The 25,129-nt window shown below is 48.6% G+C and overlaps 2 protein-coding genes and 1 long non-coding RNA gene across 18 annotated transcripts in view; 1 reads left to right on the top strand and 2 right to left on the bottom strand.

Moving 5' to 3' along the window:
* Positions 1 to 988: 988 nt before the first annotated feature.
* Positions 989 to 17,829, bottom strand: LOC147353100 (uncharacterized). Of its 2 annotated transcripts, XR_015145366.1 has the most exons (3): positions 17,309 to 17,816; positions 8,767 to 8,838; positions 989 to 1,384 (listed from the first exon to the last, which is right to left on the bottom strand). It is a non-coding gene; the product is annotated as an uncharacterized LOC147353100 (long non-coding RNA). The 2 variants fall into 2 exon arrangements; XR_015145367.1 differs by lacking the exon at positions 8,767 to 8,838 and having other exon boundaries at positions 17,309 to 17,829.
* SLC22A31 (solute carrier family 22 member 31) lies at positions 17,795 to 22,913 on the top strand. 14 transcript variants are annotated; one of them, XM_086350353.1, is made up of 9 exons: positions 17,795 to 18,464; positions 19,590 to 19,693; positions 19,782 to 19,936; positions 20,346 to 20,389; positions 20,564 to 20,709; positions 20,809 to 20,913; positions 21,030 to 21,244; positions 21,800 to 21,911; positions 22,276 to 22,713. In XM_086350353.1, the coding sequence occupies exons 1-9, from the start codon at positions 18,162 to 18,164 to the stop codon at positions 22,580 to 22,582; spliced, it is 1,491 nt and encodes a 496-aa protein (XP_086206479.1). In that variant the 5' UTR covers positions 17,795 to 18,161; the 3' UTR covers positions 22,583 to 22,713. The 14 variants fall into 14 exon arrangements, 9 of the variants coding, with proteins under 9 accessions (XP_086206479.1, XP_086206475.1, XP_086206477.1 ...); XM_086350349.1 differs by having other exon boundaries at positions 18,014 to 18,464; positions 20,221 to 20,389; positions 20,809 to 20,917; XR_015145361.1 differs by having other exon boundaries at positions 18,042 to 18,464; positions 20,221 to 20,389.
* The window catches only part of CDH15 (cadherin 15), a 20,700-nt gene continuing 18,450 nt past the window's right edge, over positions 22,880 to 25,129 (bottom strand). For both annotated transcript variants that reach the window (XM_086350344.1, XM_086350345.1), the window contains 5 exons: positions 24,824 to 25,060; positions 24,361 to 24,600; positions 24,057 to 24,193; positions 23,771 to 23,938; positions 22,880 to 23,473 (listed from right to left, as the gene is read on the bottom strand). In XM_086350344.1, the coding sequence (XP_086206470.1) occupies positions 23,273 to 23,473; positions 23,771 to 23,938; positions 24,057 to 24,193; positions 24,361 to 24,600; positions 24,824 to 25,060 (983 nt within the window). In that variant the 3' untranslated portion in view covers positions 22,880 to 23,272. The remainder of the gene's footprint in view (positions 23,474 to 23,770; positions 23,939 to 24,056; positions 24,194 to 24,360; positions 24,601 to 24,823; positions 25,061 to 25,129) is intronic.

Below are 25,129 nucleotides of genomic sequence, written 5' to 3'. Positions count from 1 at the left end.
CCGAAGGGGTGGGCAAACCAGCCCAGCCATCCTGTGGCCCGAGCCCCCCACAGAAGAAACCAGCTCGCCCCTTCCTGGGGAGTGAGCAAGGGGGCCTGCTCCTTGCGCTCACTCCTCCTGCTGCAGTAGGGGCCCCACTAGAGCCTTCTCTTCATTTCTCATCTGGCCTCTGATCAACTGCTTGGGGAGGGCCAAGAACCATGGTCTTCCAGGGCACAAAAGGCACCCCATCACCTGAAGACAGATTGTTAAGTTACATATATATTAAAAACCCTAACACAAAGAACAGAATAACAAAACAAAAAGTTACAACTAATAAAGCAATAGAAATAAAATGAAATCATTAAATCACTAAAAAAATTCAAAAGCAGAAATAAAAGAATAAAGAAGAGATGGGACCAGTAGAAAACAAAGAGCAGGGCGATGGTCATACCAAGTGTGAATGTGTCAGTGTCCTGAACATTCTACAGGCAGAGGCCCAACTATATGCTGCCTATAAGAAACACATGGGCTTCCTGGGGGCTCAGTGGTAAAGAATCCACCTGCCAATGCAGGAGACATGGGTTCAATCCCTGGGTTGGGAAGATCCCTTGGAGGAAGAAAATGGCAACCCACTCTAGTATTCTTGTCTGGAAAATCCCATGGACAGAGGAGCCCGGAGGGCTACAGTCCATGAGGTCACAAAGAGTCGAACATGACCTAGTGACTAAACAATGACAACAACAACAAGAAATAAACTTTAAATATAACAACATCAACAGGTCAAAAGTGGAGAGATTTGAGAACTGTACCATATTCACATTTACAAAGCTAGAGACTGTGGTATGGAGCTAACAGATCTAGTTTTCAATGTCAAAAGAATAAAGTTTAAAAATTCAAATTTTCTTTTTAGGAACCCAAATTGTATTAGGTTGGTGCAAACATTTTTGCAGTTTTCACACTGTTGAAATTTGCCATTTGATACTGGAATCATTCTTAATAAATGTGGTTATGTTATACATCATTTTATTGCACATTTCTCATTTTATGTGATAATATTTGCTGTTTATATTTATTTTAGACTATGGAAATGATGTAAGACAAAAAACAAATTTGAGTGATTTTCTTATTCAAGTTCAAGATGGATAGTTAACAGGGGAGACAACTCACAACATCAACATCACCTCTGGCCCAGGAACTGCTAATGAACGTACAGTGCAGTGGTGGTTCAAGAAGTTTTGCAAAGGAGACGAGAGCCTTTAGATAAGGAGAGTAGTGGCCGGTCATCAGCAGCTGACAACGACCAACTGAGAGCAATCATCGAGGCTGATCCTCTTACAACTGCGTGAGAAGTTGCCGAAGAGCTCAACGCCAACCGTTCTAGTCGTTTGACATTTGAAGCAAACTGGAAAGGTGAAAAAGCTCGATAAGTGGGTGCCTCATGAGCTGACTTCAAATAAAAAAAAAAATTCTCATTTTGAAGTGTTGCCTTCTCTTATTCTACATAACAATGAACCATTCTCAATTGGATTGTGACAAGAGATGAAAAGTGGATTTTATACAAAAACTGGCAACAACTAGCTCAGTGGCTGGACCAAGAATCAGCTCCAAAGCACTTCCCAAAGCCAAACTAGCACCAAAAAAAGGGTCACGGTCACAGTTCGGTAGTCTGCTGTCTGTCCATCTAATTCACTACAGCTTTCTGAATCCCAGTGAAACCATTACAGCTGAGAAGTATGCTCAGCAAATCGATGAGACGCACTGAAAACTGCACGACCTGCAGCCGGCACTGGTCGACAGAAAGGGCCCAGTTATTCTCCACGACAACGCCCGACCATAATGTTGCACAAACAACACTTCAAAAATTGAACAAATTGGGCTACAAAGCTTTGCCTCCTCTGCCATATTCATCTGACAACCACTTTTTCAAGCATCTCGACAACTGTTTGCTGGGGAAACGCTTCCACAACCAGCAGGATACAGAAAATGCTTTCTAAGAGTTCGTCAAATCCCGCAACTTGGATTTTTATGCTACAGGAATAAGCAAACATTTTTTGTTGACAAAAGTGTGTTGACTGTAATAGTTCCTATTTTGATTATAGTAAAGATGTGTTTGAGCCTAGTAATAATGATTTACAATTCACGGTCCAAAACCACAATTACTTTTACACAAACATAATACCACATTTCTTACCTGTGCAAATCATGAAATACAGTTTATTTACAAAAAAGGGAAGCAAGTTAGAATCTAGGCTATTCTCCTATGAGACAAGGTAGATTTCAGGAAAGATTATTAGTAGGAATAAGACAGATCGCTTCATAATAATAAAGCAGTCAGTTCACAGAGAACAAAACAGTTGTTGGTGTCTACATACCTAATGGCAATTTTTAAAATACATTTAGCAAAGACTGATTAACCTGCAAGGAGAAATAAACAAATCCATAATTTTAGTCAAAGATTTGAATACCTCTCTCAATAACAGAGTAACTAGGGAGAAAACCAGAAGGACACAGTAAATTTGAACAAAACCATTAACATTTACATTTTTATATTGCATTGCATTAACATTTACAGAACACTACACAACAAAAGCAGAATACACATAATTCTCAATTACAATGGGCATTCATCAAAGGTATACTCTACTCTGATCACAAAACAAGTATCAAAAAATAGAAAGGATGCAAGTCATACAAAAGACAGCTGACCCTGAACAACACAGGAGTGAAGGATGCTGACATACCAGCCTTAGTAAGTCCACATGTGACTTACAGCCCACCCCTGTATCAGGCTCCTCTCTATGTGCAGCTCCACACGCATGAGTCCAACCAACTGTGGATTGTGTAGTTCCATAGGATCTCCTATTAAAAATCTTGCATAGCAGTGAACCTGCCCAGTTCAGATCCATGTTGTTCAAGGGTCAACTGTATGTTCTCACTTGTAATGGACATGAGAAACCAGTAACAGAAAGATTCTTTCAAAATCTCTAAGTATTTGAGAAGTCAATAGCTGTTATCAAGATGTCAGAGTAAAAGGAGGTGTGCTCAAATTCTCCTGCAAGAATACCAAAACTGCAACTAGCTGTTGAACAACCACTGAGAGGAGGAAGTTGGAACCACCAAGAAAGATACCCCACAGCAAAGGACAAAGGAGAAGCTGCAACAGGATGGGAGGAGGGGCTCAATCACAATAAAATCAAATCCCACACCCTCCAGGTGGGCAATCCACAAACTGGAGAACAATAATACCAAATAAATTCTCATACTATTGCAAAGGTTCTAGGCCCCATATCAGACTTCCCAAACTGGGGATCTGGCAAAGGGACTGGAAGCCCCAGGGAACCTGACTTTGAAGGACAGCGGGATTTGACTACAGAACTCTCGCAGGTCTGGGGGAAACAGATTCTTGGAGAGCACAAACAAAATCTTATGCACACTCGGACCCAGGGGAAAGGAACACTGATCCTACAAGACTGAGCTAGACCTGCTTGTGACTGAGGGTCTCCTGTGGAGGCGTGGGTTGGAAGGGTCCTGCTGCAGGGACAGGGGTGCTGACTTCAGCAGTCCTAGGGAGTCATGGCATATTGGCATAAGTCCTCTTGGAGGTCTTCAGTAGCCCTACCATAGCCCTACCATAGAGCCTGTAGATTCCAGGCCTGGGTCGTGCTAAGTCACTTCAGTTGTGCCTGATTCTATAATCTTAAGGACCATAGCCCAAGAGGCTCCTTTTCCATGGGATTCTCCAGACAAGAATACTGGAGTGGGTTGCCATTCAGGCCAAACAACTAACAGGGAGGTAGCGTAGCCCCACCCATCAGCAGACAATTGGATTAAAGATTTACTGAGCACCGCCTTGCCCACCACAGCAAGACCCAGTTTTTCCCATGGTCAGTCCCTCCCATCAGGAAGCCTGCACAAGCCTTCCTCATCCATCAGATGGCAGAAAGAAAAAGTAAGAATTATAATCTCACAACCTCCAGAACAAAAACCACAATCACGGAAAGCTAACCAAAATGATCAAATGGATCACAGTCTTGCGTAACTCAATGAATGTATGAGCCATGCTGTGCAAGGCCACCCAAGACGGACGGGTCATGGTGGAGAGTTCTGACAAAATGTGGTCCACTGGAGGAGGGAAGGGCAAACCACGTCAGCATTCTTTCCTCAAGAACCCCATGAACAGTATGAAAAAGCAAAAAGATATGACGTGGGAAGATGAGCCCTCCCAGGTCGGAAGGTGTCCAATATGCTACTGCGGAAGAGCGGAGAGTAATTATTAAGAGTTGAGAAGGAATGAAGCATCTGGGTCAAAGTGGAAAAACGCTCAGTTGTGGATGTGCCTGGTGGTGAACACAGTAAAAGTCCAATGCTGTAAAGAACAAAATTTCATGGGAACCTGGAACGTTAGGTCCGTGAAATAAGGTAAATTGGACATGGTCAAACAGGAGATGACAAGAGTCAACACTGACATTTTAGGAACCAGTAACTAAAATGAATAGGAATAAGAGAAATTAATTCAGATGAGTATTATATCTACTACAGTGGGCAAGAATCCCTTAGAAGAAATGGAGTACCCCTCATAGTCAACAAGAGTCCAAAATACAGCACCTGGGTGCAGTCTCAAAAACGACAGAATGATCTTGGTTCATTTCCAAGGCAAACCATTCAACATCACGGTAATCCAAGTCTATGTCCCAATCACTAATGCCGAAGAAGCTGAAGTTGAATGATTCTATGAAGACCTAACAAGACCTTCTAGAATTAACACCCCCCAAAGATGTCCTTTTTATCATAGGAGACTGGAATGCAAAAGTAGGAAGTCAAGAGATACCTGGAGTAACAGACAAGTTTGGCTCTGGAAGTACAAAATGAAGCAGGGCAAAGGCTAACAGAGTTTTGTCAAGAGAACACACTGGTCATAGCAAATACCCTCTTCCAACAACACGAGACGACTCTACACATGGATATCACCAGATGGTCAATACTGAAATCAAACTGATTATATTCTTTGAACTCAGAAATGGAGAAGCTCTTATACAGTCAGCAAAAACAAGACCTGGAGCTGACTGTGGCTCAGATCATGAGCTCCTTATTGCAAAATTCAGGCTTAAATTGAATAAAGTAGGGAAAACCACTAAACCATTCAAATATGACCTAGATCAAATCCCTTATGATTACACAGTGGAGATGATAAAGAGATTCAAGGGATCAGATCTGGTAGACAGAGTGCCTGAAGAATTATGGACAGAGGTTTATAACACTGTACAGGAAGCGGTGACCAAAACCATCCCCAAGAAAAAGAAACAAAAGAAGGCAAAATGGTTGTCTGAGGAGGCCTTACAAATAGCTGAGAAAAGAGGAGCAAAAGGCAAAGGATAAAGGGAAAGATAAATCCAACTGAAAGCAGAGTTCCAGAGAATAGCAAGGAGAAATAAGAAAGCCTTAAGTGAACAATGCAAAGAAATAGAGGAAAACAATAGAATGGAAAAGATAAAGAGATGACTTTAAGAAAATTAGAGATACCAAGGGAACATTTCATGCAAAGATGGGCACAATAAAAGACAGTAACAGCAAGGATCTAACAGAAGCAGAAGAGATTAAGAGGTGGCAAGAACACACAGAAGAACTATACAAAAAAAGGTCTTAATGACCCAGATAACCATGATGGTGTGGTCACTCACCTAGAGCCAGACATCCTAGAATGTGAAGTCAAGTGGGCCTTCAGTTCAGTTCAGTTGCTCAGTCGAGTCTGACTATTTGCGACCCCATGAATCGCAGCATGCCAGGCCTCCCTGTCCATCACCAACTCCCGGAGTTCACTCACAGTCACGTCCATCGAGTCGGTGATGCCATCCAGCCATCTCATCCTCTGTCGTCCCCTTCTCCTCCTGCCCCCGATCCCTCCCAGCATCAGAGCCTTTTCCAATGAGTCAACTCTTCGCATGAGGTGGCCAAAGTAATGGAGTTTCAGTTTTAGCATCATTCCTTCCAAAGAACATCCAGGACCAATCTCCTTTAGAATGGACTGGTTGGATCTCCTTGCAGTCCAAGGGACTCTCAAGGAAGCATTATTACAAAGCTGGGGTGATGGAATTAAAGCTGAGCTATTTCAAATCCTAAAAAATGATGCTGAAAAAGTGCTGCACTCAGTATGCCAGCAAATTTGAAAAATTTAGCAGTGGCCACAGGAATGGAAAAGGTTCAGTTTTCATTCCAATTTGAAGAGAGGCAATGCCAAAGAATGTTCAAACTATTGCACAATTGTGCTCATTTCACAGGCTAGCAAGGTAATGCTCAAAATCCTTCAAGCCAGGCTTCAACAGTTTGTGAACTGAGGACTTCCAGATGTTCAAGCTGGATTTAGAAAAGGCAGAGGAACCAAAGATCAAATTGCCAACATCTCTTGGATCACAGAAAAAGCAAGAGAATTAAAAAAAAAAAATCTACTTCTGCTTCACTGACTATTCTAAAGCCTTTGATTGTGTGGATCACAACAAACTGTGGAGAATTCTTAAAGAGATGGGAAAACTTGACCACCTTACTTGTCTCCTGAGAAACCTGTATGCAGGTCAAGAAGAAACAGAACAAGACATGGAACAATGGACTGGTTCAGTACTGGGAAAGGAGTACATTAAGGCTGTATATTGTCACCTTGTTTATTTAACTTACATGAAGTACATCACGTGAAATGCCGGGCTGGATGAATCACAAGTTGGAATTAGGGTTGCTGGGAGAAATATCAACAACCTCAGATATGCAGATGATACCACTCTAATGGCAGAAAGTGAGGACGAACTAAAGAGACTCTTGATAAAGGTGAAAAAGGAGAGTGAAAAAGCTGGCTTAAACCTCAACATTCAAAAAACTAAGATCATGGCATCCAGGCCCGTCTATTTGCTATTTCGTGGCAAATAGATGGGGAACAGTGACAGACTTTATTTTCTTGGGCTCCAAAATCACAGCGAATAGGGACTGCAGCCATGAAACTAAAAGACTCCTGCTCCTTGGTAGAAAAAATATGACAAACCTACATAGCATATTAAAAAGCAGAGACATCACTTTGCTGACAAAGGTCCACACAGTCAAAACTACAGTTTTTCCAGTACAGATGTGACAGGTGGACCATAAAGAAGGCTGAGTGCCAAAGAACTGATGCTTTTAACTGTAGTGCTGGAGACGACTCTTCAAGAGTCCCTGGACTGCAAGGAGATCAAACCAGTCAATCCTAAAAGAGATCAACCCTGAATGTTCATTGGAAGGACTGATGCCAAAGCTTAAGCTCCAATACTTTGGCCACCTGATGTGAAGAGACAACTCTGGAAAAGACTCTGATGCTCAGAAAGATTGAAGGCAAAAGGAGAAGGGTGCAGCAGAGAATGAGATGGTTAAATAGCATCACCGACTCAACAGCCATGAGTTTGAGCAAACTCCAGGAGACAGTGAAGGACAAAGGAGCCTGGTGTGCTTCAGTCCATGGGGTCACAGAGAGTCAGACATGACTGAGCGACTGAACCACCACCACCAGCATACAAGTGGACATGCAAACTAGAATGATGTGACGTCTTTCCAATTGAAGGTCCACACACACCCTGAACACACTATGAACTGGCGAGAACTGGCAGTCTGGTATACTTATGATGAAGATGTAACACGGCACAACTACTTGGAAAACAGTTTCTTAAAAAGATAACACAGGCATGACATCACTAAAACTGGTGGAGCAGGAGTCCAAAGTTCCATCCCTCTGTTAAAAGCAACAATTCAGAGGGTAAAAATCATGTCAGACTTAACCTTTACAGATCTCTGGAAAGTAACTGAACATTTTCAATACCTGGGAATGCTTAATGCAGAAATAAGCTGCTAAATTCTGGTAACAGCACAGAAGGGCAGGAAGCTCCAGGAACTGCCCTCCACCTAAGTAAGTATCAGCTGGCAGAAACTGTCTAGCACTGTGACTGTTCTATGTGTACCTGTGCGGCAGAGCTGGATGAAAAAGTGGGTATATTTAGGTAAATTCCAGCCTGTGGCATGAAAGCAGCTGCTATCTCCCATCCTGGCCATGCAGGCAGCAGCCCATGTTTCTGGAGGAGCCTGTCAGAGCCAGAAAGAGCAAGACAAACCCTTTCTCTATGTACAGGGATTCTAGGTTCTGGTCGCTAACCGCTGCTTTTGATGACTAAGGGGCCAGAACAGAGGACACTGGCCACTGTTTACTTCCATGGGCTGAGGTGGATTCTTGCAGAGGTCAAGGGACAGTGTTTATTTTTGCTGGCTTTCCCCCCTTTTGAGAGGCAAACATTTAAGGGAATCTTTGTCAGGTCATTGGCTGACTGCAGAGATCACGGACCAGAGATTCTAGCGGCTGTAACTACAAGAAATGTACAGAAATAGTTTGGAAAAGTCACAATAAAACCAGCCCTGAAAAATTCAGTAATCCCTGAGGATTAAGAATGATTTTCGAAGTTGCCACAACATATTATTCAAAAAAGCCCATTCTCAAGAAAAAAGTATAAAACACAGAAACAGGAAAATATGTCAAATTCACAGGGGAAAATTTTCGACAGAAGCTATCCCTGAGGAAGCCCAGACATTGGAATTGTTGGTCACAGATACTAAATATATTGTGTTAAATGTTTAATGAACTAAAGAAAATCACAAAGAACTACAGTAAAGCAGGAAAACAACATAGTAATAAAATGAAAACATGAATAAAAATACAGAAACTACAAATGGAATCTAACTCTGAAACTAAACAGCACAATAAAATAACTAAAACAATAAGCTCACCTAAGCGGTTCACCAGCAAACCTGAGGAGACAGAAGACTCCGCAACCGTGGAGTTGACTGAAACTATTCAGCCTGAGGAGCAGAAAGAAAAAAGCACGAGTTAACATGAACACAGTCTTGGTGGGACTTGCCTGGCCATCCAGTGGTTAAGACTCCATGCTTCCACTGCAGGGAGCGCAAGCTCAATTCCTAGTTGGGGAACTAAGCTCCCCCATGCTGTTTAGCACAGCCAAAAAAGAAAGGAAGGAAGAAAATGAACACAGCCTCGGGGTCATGTATGACACCATGAAACATGCCAACACATGCACTATAGGAATTCCTGAAAGAGGAGTAAGAAAAAGAAAAAATACTACAGAAATGGCCCCGAATTCCCAATTTTGAGTAAACAAATGAGTACATATGTCCAAGAAATGCAATGAACGGCAAATAGGGTAAACTCAAAGTCAACCCACCACATATTATAATCAAATTGTGGGAAGACAAAGAAAATATTGAAAGCCGCATGAGAAAGTCGGACAGCTGAATATAAGTCAATGCAGTTAGAACACTCCCTCATGCCCTACACAAAATAAAACTCAAAATGACTTAGACTTAAATAGAAGCCATGACACCATGAAACTTCTAGAAGAGAACATGGGCAAAACATTCTCTGACATAAATTGTACCAATGGTTCCTTTGGTCAGTCTCCTAAAGCAATAGAAATAAAAACAAAAATAAACAAAAGAGACTTAATCAAACTTAACAAGCTTTTGCACTGCAAGGGAAACCATAAACAAAACGAAAAGACAACTGCAGAATTGGAGAAAATATCTGTAAATGATGCAACCCACAAGAGCTTAATTCCAAAATATACAAACAATTCATACAACTCAATAGCAACAACAACAAAAAACAACCCAATCGAAAAATGGCAGAATACCTAAATAGACATTTCTCCAAAGAAGAAATACAGATGGCCAATAGGCACGTGAAAAGATGCTCAACATCACTAGTGATTAGGGAAATGCAAATCAAAACTACAATGAGATACAACCTCAAATCAATCAGAACGGCCATCATTAAAAAGTCTACAAGTAACAAATGCTGGAGAAGGTGTGGAGAAGAGAGAACCCTTGTGCCCTGTTGGTGGGAACGTAAGTTGGTGCAGCTACTACGGAAAACAGTATGAAGGTTCCTTAAACAGTAAAGTCGGTTATCATGTGACCCAGCAACCCCACTGCTGCCACACATCTGCAGAGAACTACAAAAGACACACGCACCCCTATGTTCACAGCAGCACTACTCGCAACAGCCAAGACGTGGAAACAACTTCAATGTCCATTGACAGACGAGTGGATGAAGAAGATATGGTACATATATACACAACAGAATACTACTCAGCCATAAAAAATAACGAGATAATACCATTTGCTACAACATGGATGCAACTAGAGATTATCATATTTCATTTCATTTCATTATCAGTGAAATAAGTTAGAAAGACAAAGACAAATACTGCATCACTTATATGTGGAATCCTGAATGTGACACAAATGAATCTGTGAAACAGAAACAGAATCACAGACATAGACGGGTGGCTGCCAAGGGGGAGGGGGTTTGAGGAGGGATGGAGGGGAGGTCAGGGTTGAGCAGATGTAATCTTTTGTATATAGAATGCGTAACAACATGGTCCTACTGTATAGCACAGAGAACTCTACATGATATCCTATAATAAACCATAATGGAAAAGAATATTAAAAAGTATATATAGACACATACACATATATACATAACCGAATCACTTTGCTGTACACCAGAAATTAACACAACATAGTAAGTCAATTATATTTCAATAAAATATATATCGATAAAAAGAAAAGAGTGAAAAAGAAATTAAGATATTTCCAGATAAGCAAAAGTTAATTCCCCGTAGACCCACTCTACAGAGATGCTAACGGAGTCCTTGAGGGTGGAAAGAAAAGGATGGCAGACCATGATCCAAAGCTATAATAAAGTAAGGAACACAAGTTCTGGAGGCTGCAAAGCCCAAGATTAAAGTGCTGGCAGACTGGTGAGGATTCTCTTCCTGACTTGCAAATGGCCAATTTCTTATTATGTCCTCACACGGTGGGGAGAGAGAGAGATCGCTCTCATTTCTCCTCTTATTAAGAGGACTAGACGGCACCCCACTCCAGTGCTCTTGCCTGGAAAATCCCATGGACGGAGGAGCCTGGTAGGCTGCAGTCCATGGGGTCGCTAAGAGTCGGACACAACCGAAGTGACTTAGCAGCAGCAGCAGTCACATCCTGAGAGCTCTACCCTCAATACTAAATAGCCCCCAAATGCTCCACCCCAAATACTATCCCACTGGGTGTTAGGGCCTCAACACATGCATTCTGGGGGACACAATTCAGTCAACAGCAAACAGTAAGGGTAAACACATAGGTAAGCATAAAAGCCACTACTACTGGGGCTTCCCCGGTGGCTCAGCGGTAAAGAATCCACCTGCCATACAGGAGCCACAGGAGACCTGGGTTCAGTCCCTGGGTGAGGGAGATCCCCTGGAGAAGGGAATGGCAACCCACTTCAGTATTCTTGCCTGCACAATCTGATGGGTAGAGGAGCCTGGTGGGCTACAGTCCATGGGGTAGCAGAGTTGGACATGACTGAAGCTTCTGAGCATGCACACATGGCTGATTCGTGTTGATGTATGGCAGAAACCAACACGATATTGTAAAATAATTATCCTCCAATTAAAAATTAAATTAAAAAAAGAAAAAAGGACACTACTGGTGTAAAGTCCTGACAAGAAATTAGCAATGAATATTAAATGAAGAAAAGCTAAAAATAAAAAAATATTTTTAAAAGCCACTATTACTGTATTTTGGCTTATGACTCCACTTTTCCTTGTATTATTTAATAGACAAATGCACAAGGCAATCATTATAAGTCTTAAAATATATAAAGATGTAATCTGTAAAAAAGATGTAATGTATTAAAGTAACAATCTAAAGGAGAGATAGAGACACACAGGAACAAAGTATATACTGAAACTAACTGGTATTATTCAAATAATACAAACAAGGTATTATTAAGTTCCATTTAAATATTATTCAAGTAAGTTTAAGGTTGCCATAATATATGAACTGTAGTTCCCAAGGTAACCATGAACAAATCACTAAAAAAATATGGGAAAAGAGAATGGAATCAAGACGTATGCTTAAAAAAATGAACTAAATACAAAAGCAGGCAGTACTAGAAGAACTGAGCAACATAACAAAAACACAAGACATACATAAAACAAATAAATAAATGCAGAAGGAAATCCAGAAGAGAGCTGGGGTGGTTATACTAAAATCAGAACAGAATATGACCTAAAATTGTTACCAGAATCAAAGAATGACATTATATATTGATTTTTTAAAAAGTCAACCCATCAAGGAGTTAATATAACAGTATATACATGCCAAATAACAGAGCCCCAAAATGCACGAACTAAACACTGACAGAATTGAAGGGAGAAATAGACAGTTCCTCAACAGTAGTTGAAAACTTCAACTTCTCACTTTCATAATGGATGGAAATTCAGTAAGGATACAGAGGACCCGACCACTATACACTAGTCAGATTTCACAGACATATAGAGAACACTTCACCTGAAGCGGAACACACTCTTCTAGTGTGCACGTGGAGCAATCTCAAAGGAACAGGTCACTCACTGGGCACAAGACAATGCCCAATAAATCTGAAATGACTGGAGCAACACAAATAATCTTCTCTGACCATATTGGAATGAAGCTAGAAATCAATAACAGAAAGGAAAGTGGAAAATTCCAAACACATGGAAATTAAAGAACACTTACGTAACCAACGAGTCAAAGAAGAAATCACAAGGAAACTTTAAAAAATGCTTTGAGACTATAGAAAATGAAAAAACACAAAGGATGCAGTGAATGCAGAGGAACACCGAGGGACTCTTACAGCTGTAAACGACTGCTACCTAAAAAACAATGAAGTCAATAAGCACACCTTAGGGAACAAGAAAAAAGAGGAGAAAACTAAACCCAAAGCCACTAGAAGAGGGAAAGGATAAATACTGGAGTGGAGATACATGAAACAAACAACAGAGCAAAACAAGTTGGTTCTTTGAAAAGTTCAATAGAATGAACAATTCTCTATATAAGCTAAGAAAAAAGACTCAAATTACTAAAAACAGGAGTGAACAAGCTGGCATTACGATGGATTTTGCAGAAACAAGGAAGGGTTATACAATAAACAATGCCAGCATATTAGAAAACCCAGACGAAAAGGACAAATATCTAGAAACACACAACTACCCGAACTGAAGAGGAAACAGAAGTCTAAATAGACCTATAAGAAATAGAGAGGCTAAGTCAGGAAACAAAAACAGCCCGAGCAAGCGAGCCCAGAATCAGATGACTTCACAGGTGGATTCTACCAAACATTAAGGAATTAACCCCAATCCATACCACACTCTTGCAAAAGTAGAAGGGGAAGGAACATCACTAAAGTTACTCAACATGCCCTAAGTTATGAGGACAGCACAACCCTGGTTCCAAAGTCAAAAACAACAAAGCAAAGAACTACAAGCCAGGATCCTATGAAAACAGATGCAAATATCCTCAAGAAAATACTATCAAATATCACTCACACATGGAATCTAATTTTAAAAATTATACCAATGAATTTACTCACCAAACAGAAACAGACTTACAGACATCAAAAACAAATCTGTGATTACCAAAGGGGAGACATGGGGTGGGGATAAATCAGGGTCTTGGGATTAAGATACACAAAATACCATGTATAATATAAATAATCAGCAAGGACCTACTGTATAGCAGAGAGAACTCTACTCAATATTCTGTGATAATCTCTATGAGAAAAGAATCTGAAAAAGAATGGATATATGTATAACTGAAACACTTTGCTGTACACTGAAACTAACACAACACTATAAATCATCTATAAATAAAATTCTTTTAAAAAAGAAAGAAAATACTAGCAAGTTGAATCCACTAGAGATGAAATGATTATACACTATGATCACGTGGGACTTATCCAAGGAATAGAAGGGTGGTTCCACACACAAAAATCAATCAACATAATAATATCACATGATTAGAAGGAAGAAAAAACCACATGATCATCTCAATTAATACAGAAAAGACATTCAATAAAATCCAGCATCATTTCATGATAAAACACTTTTCAAACCAGGAATAGCAGGAGAGTACCTCAACATGTCTCCAAGCTAACATCCCAAATACCCAAAGCTAATACAATAATCAGTGATGAGAGACTGAAAACTTTCCCTCTGAGATCTGGTTCAAGACAAGGAGGACTGCTTTCACCACTTCTATTTCCTGGTGGCTCAGACGGTAAAGAATCTGCCTGTAATACAGGAGACCTGGGTTCGATCCCTGGGTCGGGAAGATCCTCTGGAGAAGAGAATGGCCAACCCACTCCAGTATTCTTGCCTGGATAACTCCATGGACAGAGGGGCCTGGCAGGCTACAGTCCCTGTGGTCACAAAGAGTCAGACACAACTGAACGACTAACACACACACATTCAACACTATAATAGAAATTCTAGTCAGAGAAAGAAATAAAAGGCATTCAAATTAGACAGGAAGAAGTAAAACTGTCTCTATAGGCAGATGACTTGGTATCCCATGTATTAATAGAAAGTCCTGATAAAGAAGTTCAGCAAAATTGTTGGATACCAGTTTTTATTTTTTTAAATGACTTGTATTTCTATACACTTGTTGTGCTTTGTGCTTGGCCGTATCTGACTCTCTGCGATCCCATGGACTGTAGCCCGCCAGGCTCCTCTGTCCACGAAATTCTCCAGGCAAGAATACTGGAGTGGGTTGCCATTCCTTTCTCGAGGGGATTTTCCTGACCCAGGGATCCAAGCCACGTCTTTTGCATCTCCTGCATTGGGAAGTGAATTCTTTACCACTAGCGCCACCTGGGAAGCCCATACACAAGCAGTAAGCAATCTGAAAAGGAAATTTATTAGATAACCTCTCATTTACAATAGCATTAAAAAAAATTAGGAATAAATTTAATCACGCCCAAGATTTATAAACCAAAACCATAAAACCCTTCTGAAAGAAACTAAAGACAACTTAAATGAATGAAAAAACATCTTGTGAAACTTAATATGGTTAAGAGGACAATATTCCCCAAGCATTCTACAGACTGCCCAACATTCTTTTTTGCAGAAACAGAAAACGTGATCTTAAAATTCATATGGAGTTGCTAGTGAAAAATAGTCAAATAGTCAAAATCACCTTTAAAAAAAAAAGCATTGGTGAGCCCACACTTCTCAATTTCAAAATTGTAGCACAAAGCTCCAGTTTTCAAGACATTATGTTTCTGACATGAGGTCAGACATAGATCAGTGGAATAAAATTCAGAGTCCATATATTAACTACATGACTGGTTTAATCAAGGGTGCCAACATGATGCAATGGGAAAAAAATACATCTTTCAACAAATGATGCTTGGAAGTCTGGATATTCACATGCAAAACAATGAAGTTGGACCCTTATCACATATATACAATTAAGTTAAATTACTTTAGATTAAAGCTCTAAGTCAAGAGCAGAAACTATAAAACAGAAGTCATAAGTCTTCATGGTCTTGAATTTGGTAATGGCTTCTTACATATGACACTACAACCATGAGCTCAAGGAAAAAATTAATAGAAGCTCATCAGCATTAAAAACATATGTACATCAAAAGACACAATAAAGAAAGTGAAAAGACAACCTACAGAATGGGAGAAAATATTTGCACATATATCTAATAATGCAAGGATTCAGAATAATATGCAAAGAACTCATACAACTCAACAACAAAAAGGCAGGCACCCCAAGTAAGAAACGGGCAAAACATTTCAGCAGTGACTTCTCCAAAGACAAACATCCAACAAGCATATGAAAGTCTGCTCAATGTCACTGCTGCTGCTAAGTCACTTCAGTCATGTCCAACTCTGTGTGACCCCATAGACTGCAGCCCACCAGGCTCCCCTGTCCCTGGGATTCTCCAGGCAAGAACACTGGAGTGGGCTGCCATTTCCTTCTCCAGCGCATGAAAGTGAAAAGTGAAAGTGAAGTCGCTCAGTCGTGTCCGACTTTTAGCGACCCCATGAACTGCAGCCCACCAGGCTCCTCCGTCCATGGGATTTTCCAGGCAAGAGTACTGGAGTGGGGTGCCACTGCCTTCTCCGGTCACTAGCCATTAGGAAAATGGAAATCAAAACCTCCCTGAGGGACTTCCCTGGTGGTTCAGTGGCTAAGACTTTGCTCCCAACAGAGTGGGCCCGGGTTCCATCCTGATCAGGAAACCAGATCCCACATGCCACAACTAAGCCCGGGGGCAGCCAAATAAATAAATAGTTAGAAACAAAAACAGGGACTTTCCTGGTGGTCCAGTGGTTAAGAATCTGTCTGCCAATGCCAGGGAAACGGGTTCGATCCCTGGCCCAAGAAGATTCCACATGCCGCGGGGCAACCAAGCCCGGGCGCCACAAGTACTGAGCGTGCGCCCTAGAGATGGCGCTGCACAGCTAAGAAGTCACCTAAAGGAGAAGCCCGCGCACCGGAACTAGAGAGTACCCCTCGACTTGCTGCAGCTAGAAAAAGCCCGCCTGCAGCAACAGAGACCCAGCGTAGCAAAAATAAATAAATAAACTTTAAAAAATAAAAAAACCTCAGTGAGCTTTCACTGCCAGGGCCCAAGGTTGATCGCTGATTGGAGAAACTGGACCCCCGCAAGCTTTGCAGTAGGGCCAAAACAAAAAATAAAAACACACACCGCATTGAAATATCTCACATAACCAGGACGTAGATAGATCTTTTTTTTTTTTTTTTTTTAAGAGAAAACAGGTGTTGGCAAGGAGGTGGACAACTTGGAACCTTCATATATCGCAGGCGGGAATGCAAAATACGCAACCACTGTGGAAAATGGCCTGGTGGTTCCTCAAAAAATTAAACACAGACACACTACAGGGCCCAGCCATTCCACTCCAAGGTATATACACCTGAAAGAAGTGAAAACAGGGACTCAAACACTTGTACACAAATCTTCACGGCAATACTAGTCACAACAAATAGTGGAAACAGCCTAAATGTCCGCCAAAGGATGAACGGACATGCACAATGTGACGAATCTGCATAATGCAATATTATGAAGCCACAAAAGGGAATGACGTCCTGATACCTGCGACACTGTGGGTGAACCTGGAAAACATTATTCTAAGTGAAAGCAGCCAGACCCCAAAGGCCACGCGCGGGCTGGCGGGCGGCCGCCAGGTGGCTGGAGGCGCTGGGACAGCGGTGATTACTCCGCCGTTACTTAATCGGTACCAGGTTTTCTTCCGTGGTGAGAAAGGTGGCGGTACCAAACATGGTTAGTTTTATGTGATGTGAATTGCTCCTCAGGAGAAAAAAAAAAAAATTTAAACGTAATCTATAGGACCTGTTTTAACTTTCCTGTGAAAAAGGAAAATGAAAAACAAACTCGACTTACCTTGTTCCCGGGACGGGAGAAGCCGAAGCGCAGCGAATACGAGCCTATCTCAAGGGAAGCCCAGCACCGGACGAAGGAACTCGTTCAATAAGCCTTCAATAAGCCTCAAACTTCTGAGGGCGCACAGCACCGAGCGGGGTCCCTCCATTCCGGACACCACGCTCCCCCGGGGCCGCAGCCTGGTGGCCACCCAGGAAGGTCAGAGCAAGCCACAGGAGCTGGACGGCCGGAGCCGCTCGCTCGCACGCTGCAGCGCCGCGGCCGGCCGCCGGGGAGCAGTGGTGGCCCGCGCTCCGCAGGCCTGGTCTCACGTCGGCATCGGGTCCAGGAAGTATCCGGCCCGCGACCCCCGCACGTCGCCCAAGCTCGGAACCTCCTGAAGGAGAGTCCGCCCCGGGTCTGTGGGGTCGACGAAGAAGCCGCCTCGCGAGTCGCCTGCAGCCTCACACCGCTCAGACCTCGCGCGCACGTGAGCGCCCCTACGGCCACGCCCCAAACCACGCTCCGCGCCAGGACGTCTCGCTGACCACGCCCCCGAAACCACGGGCCCAAGCCCCTCACCTGCCAGGTCCTCGAGGGCCCCGCCCCCGTCAACTCCAGGCCACATCCCCATTCGCCCCGCCCTTCACCCGCGCTTTCCCCACAGGTTCCGCCCAGAGACCGCCTTTGCCGTCCAAGGCCCCGCCCCACCTCTCTCCGTGCCCCGCCCAGGTCCCGCCCCTCTAACAGCCGGAGCGCAGACACCTCCCCTCTCAGACCCCGCCCCGCCTAAACCGCCCCTATAAGGCCCCGCCCCTCACACACTGTCCCTCTCAAGCCCCGCCGCCACCGCCATAGTGCGTAGAGGCCTCGGATGGAGCACGAGGCGCGGGTTCTGCGCTTGGCCGGCGGCTTCGGCCGGGCCCGGTGCCTCCTGGCCGCCGCTTCGTGGCTACCGTGCGTGGCGCTGGGGTTGGCTCTGGGCTCGGAGCTCCTGCTCACCGCGCTGCCGGCACACCACTGCGGCTCAGACCCCGCGCGCGCCCCGAGCACCTGCCTGCCGCTAAGCTACCCCGAGTCCGTGCCCCGCGCCGGCTCCGACGGCGCTCGGCCCTGCTCACGCGGCTGGTACTACGCGCAGCCCGCCGCCGACCTGCTGCGCAGCCCGGTCACCCAGGTCTTCTGCTTCACTGCTCTGTCTCCCCCACCCTCTGTCCCCTCCTGGGGTTCTCCTCGCTCTTCTGCCCTCGGTCGACGGGGACTGTCATCCTGGGGCTTTTGACTGGGGGGTCAGCCCCCTCCTGTCTGACGGTGTAGCAGATGTCCAAATAGGCAGGGTGCCAGGCCTAAAGGCAGAGTCTGAGGTTGGGGGCTGCCCAGGACGGCAGGCAGTCTGGGGAGGCAGAGGCAGTAAACTGAAGTTGAGCCGGTGAGTTTACAGAGGTCAGCAGTGCCATGAACATTCCAGCCGCCTGTGACTTTGGGGCTGTGTAGGTGTCCAGACTGGGTTCCCAAGACTTTGAATCAAAGGAGTGATTTGTTCAGTTCCGTTTTGAAGAGCAGGTCTTTCCACTGTGAGGTGTGTGCAGGCTGGCCTAGAGGTAGGGGTGCCATGGAGACATCCCAGGCACCTGGGAGGGGTAACTGGGTAACTGGGACCTCCCACCCCCACCCCCCACTCACACACCCCCCAACTCCCACCCCCTCACCCCCCTCCCAGCTAGGGCCTGCCCACCCCTACCTCCCTCTTGGCAGCCTATGCCCCACAGCCACACCCCAGCCCAGGGAAGAAGGGCATCTGCTTGGAAACTGGGACAGGGTTGCCACATTTCTGCTCAGGCTCTTCTGGGGCCCTGAACCCTCTGGGCCTTCTCCTTCTGCCCACCTGTTTGGTGTGGTGACATATCCTTGTCTACCAGCTTTCACAAGCAGTCAGATTTTAAAACAAAATCTCTGATGTAGTGTGACCCAAAATAATGTTAAGCTTAGGGAGAAGGAACAGGGTAGGCCGAGAGCTGCAAAGCTGGGGTCAAGGGCCCTTGGCTGGGACAAGCCGGTGAGCAAGGCCCCACAGCCTGTTCTGGAAGTGGCTCTTGAAGTGCAGAGGGCGGGGGAGGTGCAGGAGAGGCCTTGGGGCCAGCCTGGGGGAGGGTGATGGCTGGAGAAAGCAGGTGCAGCCCCGCCCAGGGAGGCATTGGGGCAGGACCTCTAGGGTCCTTTCTATCCTGACATTCAGGGAACTCCGGCAGGAGAGGAAAAGGAGGGTCTTGGCTAGCTGACGGGTAACTGGTGTCCCCAACAGAGGAATCTCGTGTGTGAGGATGGCTGGAAGGTGCCCCTGGAGCAGGTGGACCACCTCCTGGGCCGGTTGCTGGGCTGTGTCCTCCTGGGCCTGGGCTGTGACTGGTGAGGCGCTGCCCCTTCCCTCCTGCTCAGATAGCCCTCCCCTGAGCTCTCCTGACTGAATCGACGGCTGTCCCCTGCTGCCCACCAGGTTTGGCCGCCGGGCTGTGTTTGTGGGCTCCCTGGTGCTGGCCACGGGCCTGGGGGTCGGCGAGGCCCTGGTTGCCAGCTTTCCCGCCCTGCTGACTCTGCGGCTGCTTCGAGGGGGGGCCTTGGCAGGGGCCTCCCTCGCCCTCTATGTGGCTCGTGAGTACCATGGGGGGCCCTGGGAGGCGCCCACTCAGGCTAGGCCTCTGACCCATTGGAGGGTGCCTTTCCGGCACTCCAGTTGAGGGCCCTTCTCCAGAAGGCAGGAGAGACGCTGTTTACTCTGTGGGCTCTGCTTTTCGTGGGCAGGCCTGGGTGACAGAACAGGCCACACATTGGCCTCAGACGTCCAGGTCCTGGTCCTCCAGCCACTGGCCCTCACCTCCCTGGACACAGCAGTCCTCCTGAGAGGCCTGGGCCTCAGGCTCTCCCTGTCTGCCCAGGCCTGGAGCTGTGTGACCCCCCAAACCGCCTGGCATTCTCCATGGGGGCTGGCCTCTTCTCAGTGGTGGGCACACTGCTGCTGCCTGGCCTGGCCCTCCTCGCCCAGGACTGGCAACTCTTGCAGGGACTGAGCGCCCTGGCAACGGGACTGCTGCTGCTCTTTTGGGGGTAAGTGAGCTGGGGTCATGTCCACTGCAGAGGCCATGTGTATCACTTTCCTTTGACCGTTCAGCACCATGCAGGTGGGCACGGGACAGGGACACAGAGAGTCATGTGCTATGTATCCCCACTGGCTCCTGCCCTACGTGGAGGTCCTGCAACATCCTCACCCAAACCCTGCAGGTTTCCAGCCATGTTCCCCGAGTCTCCCTGCTGGCTGCTGGCCACAGGGCAGCCAGCCCGAGCCAGGAGGATCTTGTGGCACTTTGCCAAAGCCAGCGGTGTGGACCCCGAGAACAGCACGGAGGAGGAGAGCTCCCTGGCTATGGGTAATAGACCAGCCAGGGAGAAGAGAGACCTGAGTGCTAGAGGAAGAAGGAAGGGCATCATCCCCTCACTGGTGCCCCATTATGTCTCCCGGTCCACAGAGCTGGATGTGCTGTGCGCGGGACACCCCCAGCCCCGGCACCACTCAGTCCTGGAGCTCCGGCACACACACGTCACCTGGAGGAACGCACTCATCCTGGGCTTCAGTTCGTGAGGAGGGGGAGGGTGTGGGCGGGCTAAGGGAGGGAGGGAGGGGTCTTCACCTTCCCCCTGGGTGAGATACCCGGCTCTGGCTGGGCTTGTAGCTTTGCATCCCTCCCAGGCTCATCAGTGGGGGCATCAGAGCCAGCTTCCTGCACAGCCTCGTCCCAAGTGAGCCCAGCTTTTATTGGCCCTACTTCCTGGCAGCTGGCCTGGAGGCAGCAGCCACCGTCTTCCTGCTCCTGACAGCAGATCTCTGGGGGCGCCGCTCAGTCCTGCTGCTGAGCACCTTGGTCCTGGTCCTGGCATCCCAGCTGCTCCTTGCAGGGGCCCAGTGTGAGTGTGGGGCCCTGCAGGCTGGCAGGGCTGTCATGTTTGGCCAGGGGTTTGCCCAATGTGTGTGTGGGGGGTAGTCCTGAGATGAGCCCCCTCCCAGAGCTGGGGAGGCAGGATGACATTGCTGTTCACCCCATCCATCATCTCCCCACTGTGCACTCAGAGAAACTGAGGCCAAAAGAGTTGAGGGCCAAAATATTCAGTAGACGGGGTTTAATGTAAGGGTTTGGATTGGACGAGGGCTTCCCTGGTGGCCCAGATGGTAAAGAATCTGCCTCCAATGCAAGGGACCTGGTTCAATCCCTAGGTTGGGAGAAGGGAATGGCAACCCACTCCAGTATTCTTGCCTGGAGAATCCCATGGACAGAGGAGCCTGGCAGGTTATGGTCCATGGGGTTGCAGAGTTGGACACGATTGATCAACTAACAATTTTGAATGAGGGCCAACTTCCAAGTGCAGGAGCAGAGAGGGAAAGCTAGTGAGGCCCAGAGCCTCGAGACACGGTGAGGGGAGGGAGGGCGCGTGGGCAGCGTGGGAGACTCTCCTCCTCTGCAGACCTGCCCAGCTGGATGGTGCTATTCCTCTCTGTCCTGGGGCTCTTGGCCTCCCAGACCGTGTCCGCTCTCAGCAGCCTCTTTTCAGCTGAGATCTTCCCCACGGTGATCAGGTGAGCAGGCCCTGCCAGCACACCCCAACGCTCCCCACACTCCCCATCTTCGTGCCATCAGGACGGGAGTTCAGCTGTCTCTTCCTGGGTGATGAGGGGCACGCTGGTCACAGAATGGTCTGCACATCAGCTCGGGAGTGGAGGACAGGGCAGTCAGAGATGAGAGCCCCCAGAGAGGGTGGGATTCCAGGGGAAAATTGACTGGATTTTCTAACGGAAAGGACAACTTTGGTTCCTGGACAGCTTTCCCCCAGACTTTTCAGGTGTTGTCCTGGGACCCCCACACCTTGGCCCCCACTAAGGGTACCCACCCTGGGAGCACTGCGCACCCTGTGCAGCCATGTCCTACCGCCCTCTCTTGCAGGGGGGCCGGGTTGGGCCTGGTGCTGGGAGCTGGGTTCCTGGGCCAGGCAGCTGTCCCGCTCACCACAATGCACGGCCGGCATGGCTTCTTCCTGCAACACGTGCTTTTCGCATCTTTCGCCCTCCTCGCCCTGCTGTGTGTCCTGCTGCTGCCGGAGAGCCGCGGCCGCACGCTGCCCCAATCGCTGCAGGAGGCTGACCGCCTGTGCCGCTCCCCGCTCCTCCGGGGCTGCCCACGCCAAGACCTCCTGCCTCTGCTGCCAGCCTCCCTCCCTGGGGCAGGAACACAGCTGGCCCAGGAGGGGTGACCAGGCTGCAGAGACACTGCCACCCACCAGTGCTGGTGGAAGGGACTTGGGAGGGTGGTGGGGAGCCGGCCTGTTTCCAGGCGCCCTGGCCCCCCTCCAAGTGAGGAAGATAAAGGTATGTGTGGAACTTGGCTTCTTCTCTGGCTCTTCCCTCAGGCCCCACTCTTGGCTGAAAGGGGCTTCTGGCATCCACCTCCCCCTCACAACCAGGCATCCATAGCCCCTCCCACAGCCCCCCACCCCAGGAACAGCTGGGGGCCACAGCTCTGGTGGAACTGAGGTGGCGGAGGCCAACTGTGCAAGGAAGAGAGAAGCACACTTTAATTCACATTTGCCCCAGGGCTGCGTCCTTTCACACAGAGATAAGGTCAGCGTGGGTGGGAGGCACAGCTGGGAACGGGGCCTGACCCCATGGTAGGTGACTGACGGGGGCAGAATGGGTGCCTCCTTCTGGCCACTCCACTCGAGCTCTGAGCCTTGACCTTCCCTGGGGGAAACCAGACGGACCAAGGAGCCAGGGTAGGGCCCAGAGCCATCTTCCACCTTGATGGAGGTCCGCTGGAATTCCTAGGCACACAGCCCAGTTAGGTGTGTCCGCTCTGGCCCCTCAGGTCTGCCCTCTGTGTCCAGGAGGCTGTGCCCTTCACAGGGCGGTGCAGGTCCCCATCAGAAAGCCCTTCTCTGGTGCCCTCACGGGGGCCCGTACAAGTCAGCCAAGCGGGAGAAGCGGGGGCCCCATTCCCGGAGGCAGCTGTAGTCCTGGTCCTCATCGTCCAGGCTGGACAGGATGGAGCTCAGTGTCCCCGCCAAGGAGCCGTCCCCCTCGTAGTCATAGATGAGAGCCGTGTCATAGGGCGGGACGCTGGGGTCACAGTCTGCGGCCTCCAAACCCTGTGGAGAGGCCCGGGTCTCAGGACCAGCACATGCCGGCTTGGTGACCTCCGCCACCGGGTGGGGCGAGGCCTGGAACCGGGAAGGGGAGGGGGCAGAGGAGGCCTAAGTGGAGGCCGAGGGTACTCGGAGCAGCTCTGAGCCCCGCGCTGCCCCTGCCCCAGATGGTAGTTAGAGGCAAGGCTTCCTCTGGGCCTTTCTCTTTCCTTAGTCTGTAGCCACCACCTCCCTGTCCCACTCCAGAGCGATGCCTCAGGCTTCGGAGGAGGGTGTACGGGGCGCCCCCGGGGCACCTACGTCGTTGATGAAGTCAGCGATGTCTGCGGGGCTGGTGGGCAGCGCACGGGTCACCTGGGGGCGCGCTCGGCCGAACGGGGCGTCTCTGCGCAGCGGCGGCCGTCCCAAGGGGGCGCCGAAGGCCGCCAGTTCTGCTGGGTGGCGCAGCTGGTCTATGTCGTAGGCGTCCTGAGGGCGGATGGAGCGCGTTCCGGTCAGCCGCTATCGTCGCGGGTCGGGAGGATGCAGGCCAGCTGGGGCCCTTGGCCCTACCCGCAGCACTTGTAAGCCGCCCCGGCCCCCTCACCTGGTCCTCCTCCCCGCCCCCCTGCTCGTCGTAGTTAAGGATGTTGTCCCGGAGGTCGTCCTGCAGTCCATGCAGAAGCCTCTTGTCCCAGGACTGCTGCCGGAACCGCGCCAGGAGGGCCACCAGCAGGGCGAGCACTGGGTGGGGGTCGGGGCGGAGGTCGGGGTCGGGTGGGGGTGGAGCGCGAGGGTGGAGGGCGGGGCCGGAGGGTGGGTGGGGCTGCCAGGAGGCGGGGCTAGAGGGCGGGTGGGGCTGCCAAGAGGCTGGGGTCCAAGGGCAAGGGCCTGCGGGCGCCGGCACTCACAGAGCAGCAGGATGACGCTGGCCAGCATGATGACCAGGGCACCTAGGCTAATGCCCGCGCCACCCGCCCGCAGTGCCGCGGCTCCCGGCAGGCAGGCGCCGTCCTGGCCGCAGCGGCACACGGTCACGTTCAGGGGCTGCTCGCGCTGCTGGGGCGGCTGTCCGGAGTCCTGGAGCAGCAGGCTGAGGCGGTGCAGCCCCTCCGGGACCCGGAGCCTCGGTCGCAGGCGCGCGTGGCTTACTGCGGAGGGCGCTTGCGGTCAAGCAGGGGCCGGGGGCGGCCGTACCTCCTCCCGTGTCTGTGCCCTGGGCAGCAGCCGACTGGGCGGCGCTCCTGGCATGCTAGGCCTCGGTTTCCCCATCCGTCCTCTGCGTCTGATAACCAATCCCTGCCGGGCCTGAGGGTGCACCAGCGGGAACCTCCCCCAGGCTCTGAACCCCAGGGGTGTGTGTGGGGGGCTCACCATTAACCTGGCTGAGGCTCCAGTTCCGGGCCAGCTCTGGGACCCTGGGGCTCAACTGGAAGTGGAAGGGAGCCCCGTGGGGGGGCAGGTCCTCATCCGTGGCCCCCAAGAGAAGGCCGGAACCCCGGTCTGGTGTGCTGCACAGGCTGCCCCACGGCGGGGACAGCTCAGGGGCGTGGTCGTTGACCTCCAGGATCTCAATGGACAGGGTCCCAGTGGCCGTGCTGGGTGGGGAGGCTGCAGGCGGGAGAGGCCTAGTGGGCCTTTGGCCCCTGCGGAGCCCCCACCCACCCTGTAAGTCTGCTG

Source organism: Bos grunniens, chromosome 18 (assembly GCF_055505025.1).
Source record: "Bos grunniens cultivar Pamir isolate PY7600 chromosome 18, Bosgru_T2T1.0, whole genome shotgun sequence".
Taxonomy (NCBI): domain Eukaryota; kingdom Metazoa; phylum Chordata; class Mammalia; order Artiodactyla; family Bovidae; genus Bos; species Bos grunniens.
This window is presented reverse-complemented; position numbering and strand designations above follow the sequence as displayed.

Coding starts and splice junctions, on each gene's coding strand:
- SLC22A31 (XM_086350346.1), top strand. CDS start 18,162: ATGGAGCACGAGGCGCGGGTTCTGCGCTTGGCCGGCGGCTTCGGCCGG. Junction 20,710..20,808: donor GGAGAGCTCCCTGGCTATGG/GTAATAGACCAG, acceptor CCCGGTCCACAG/AGCTGGATGTGCTGTGCGCG. Junction 21,245..22,275: donor GCTCCTTGCAGGGGCCCAGT/GTGAGTGTGGGG, acceptor CCTCTCTTGCAG/GGGGGCCGGGTTGGGCCTGG.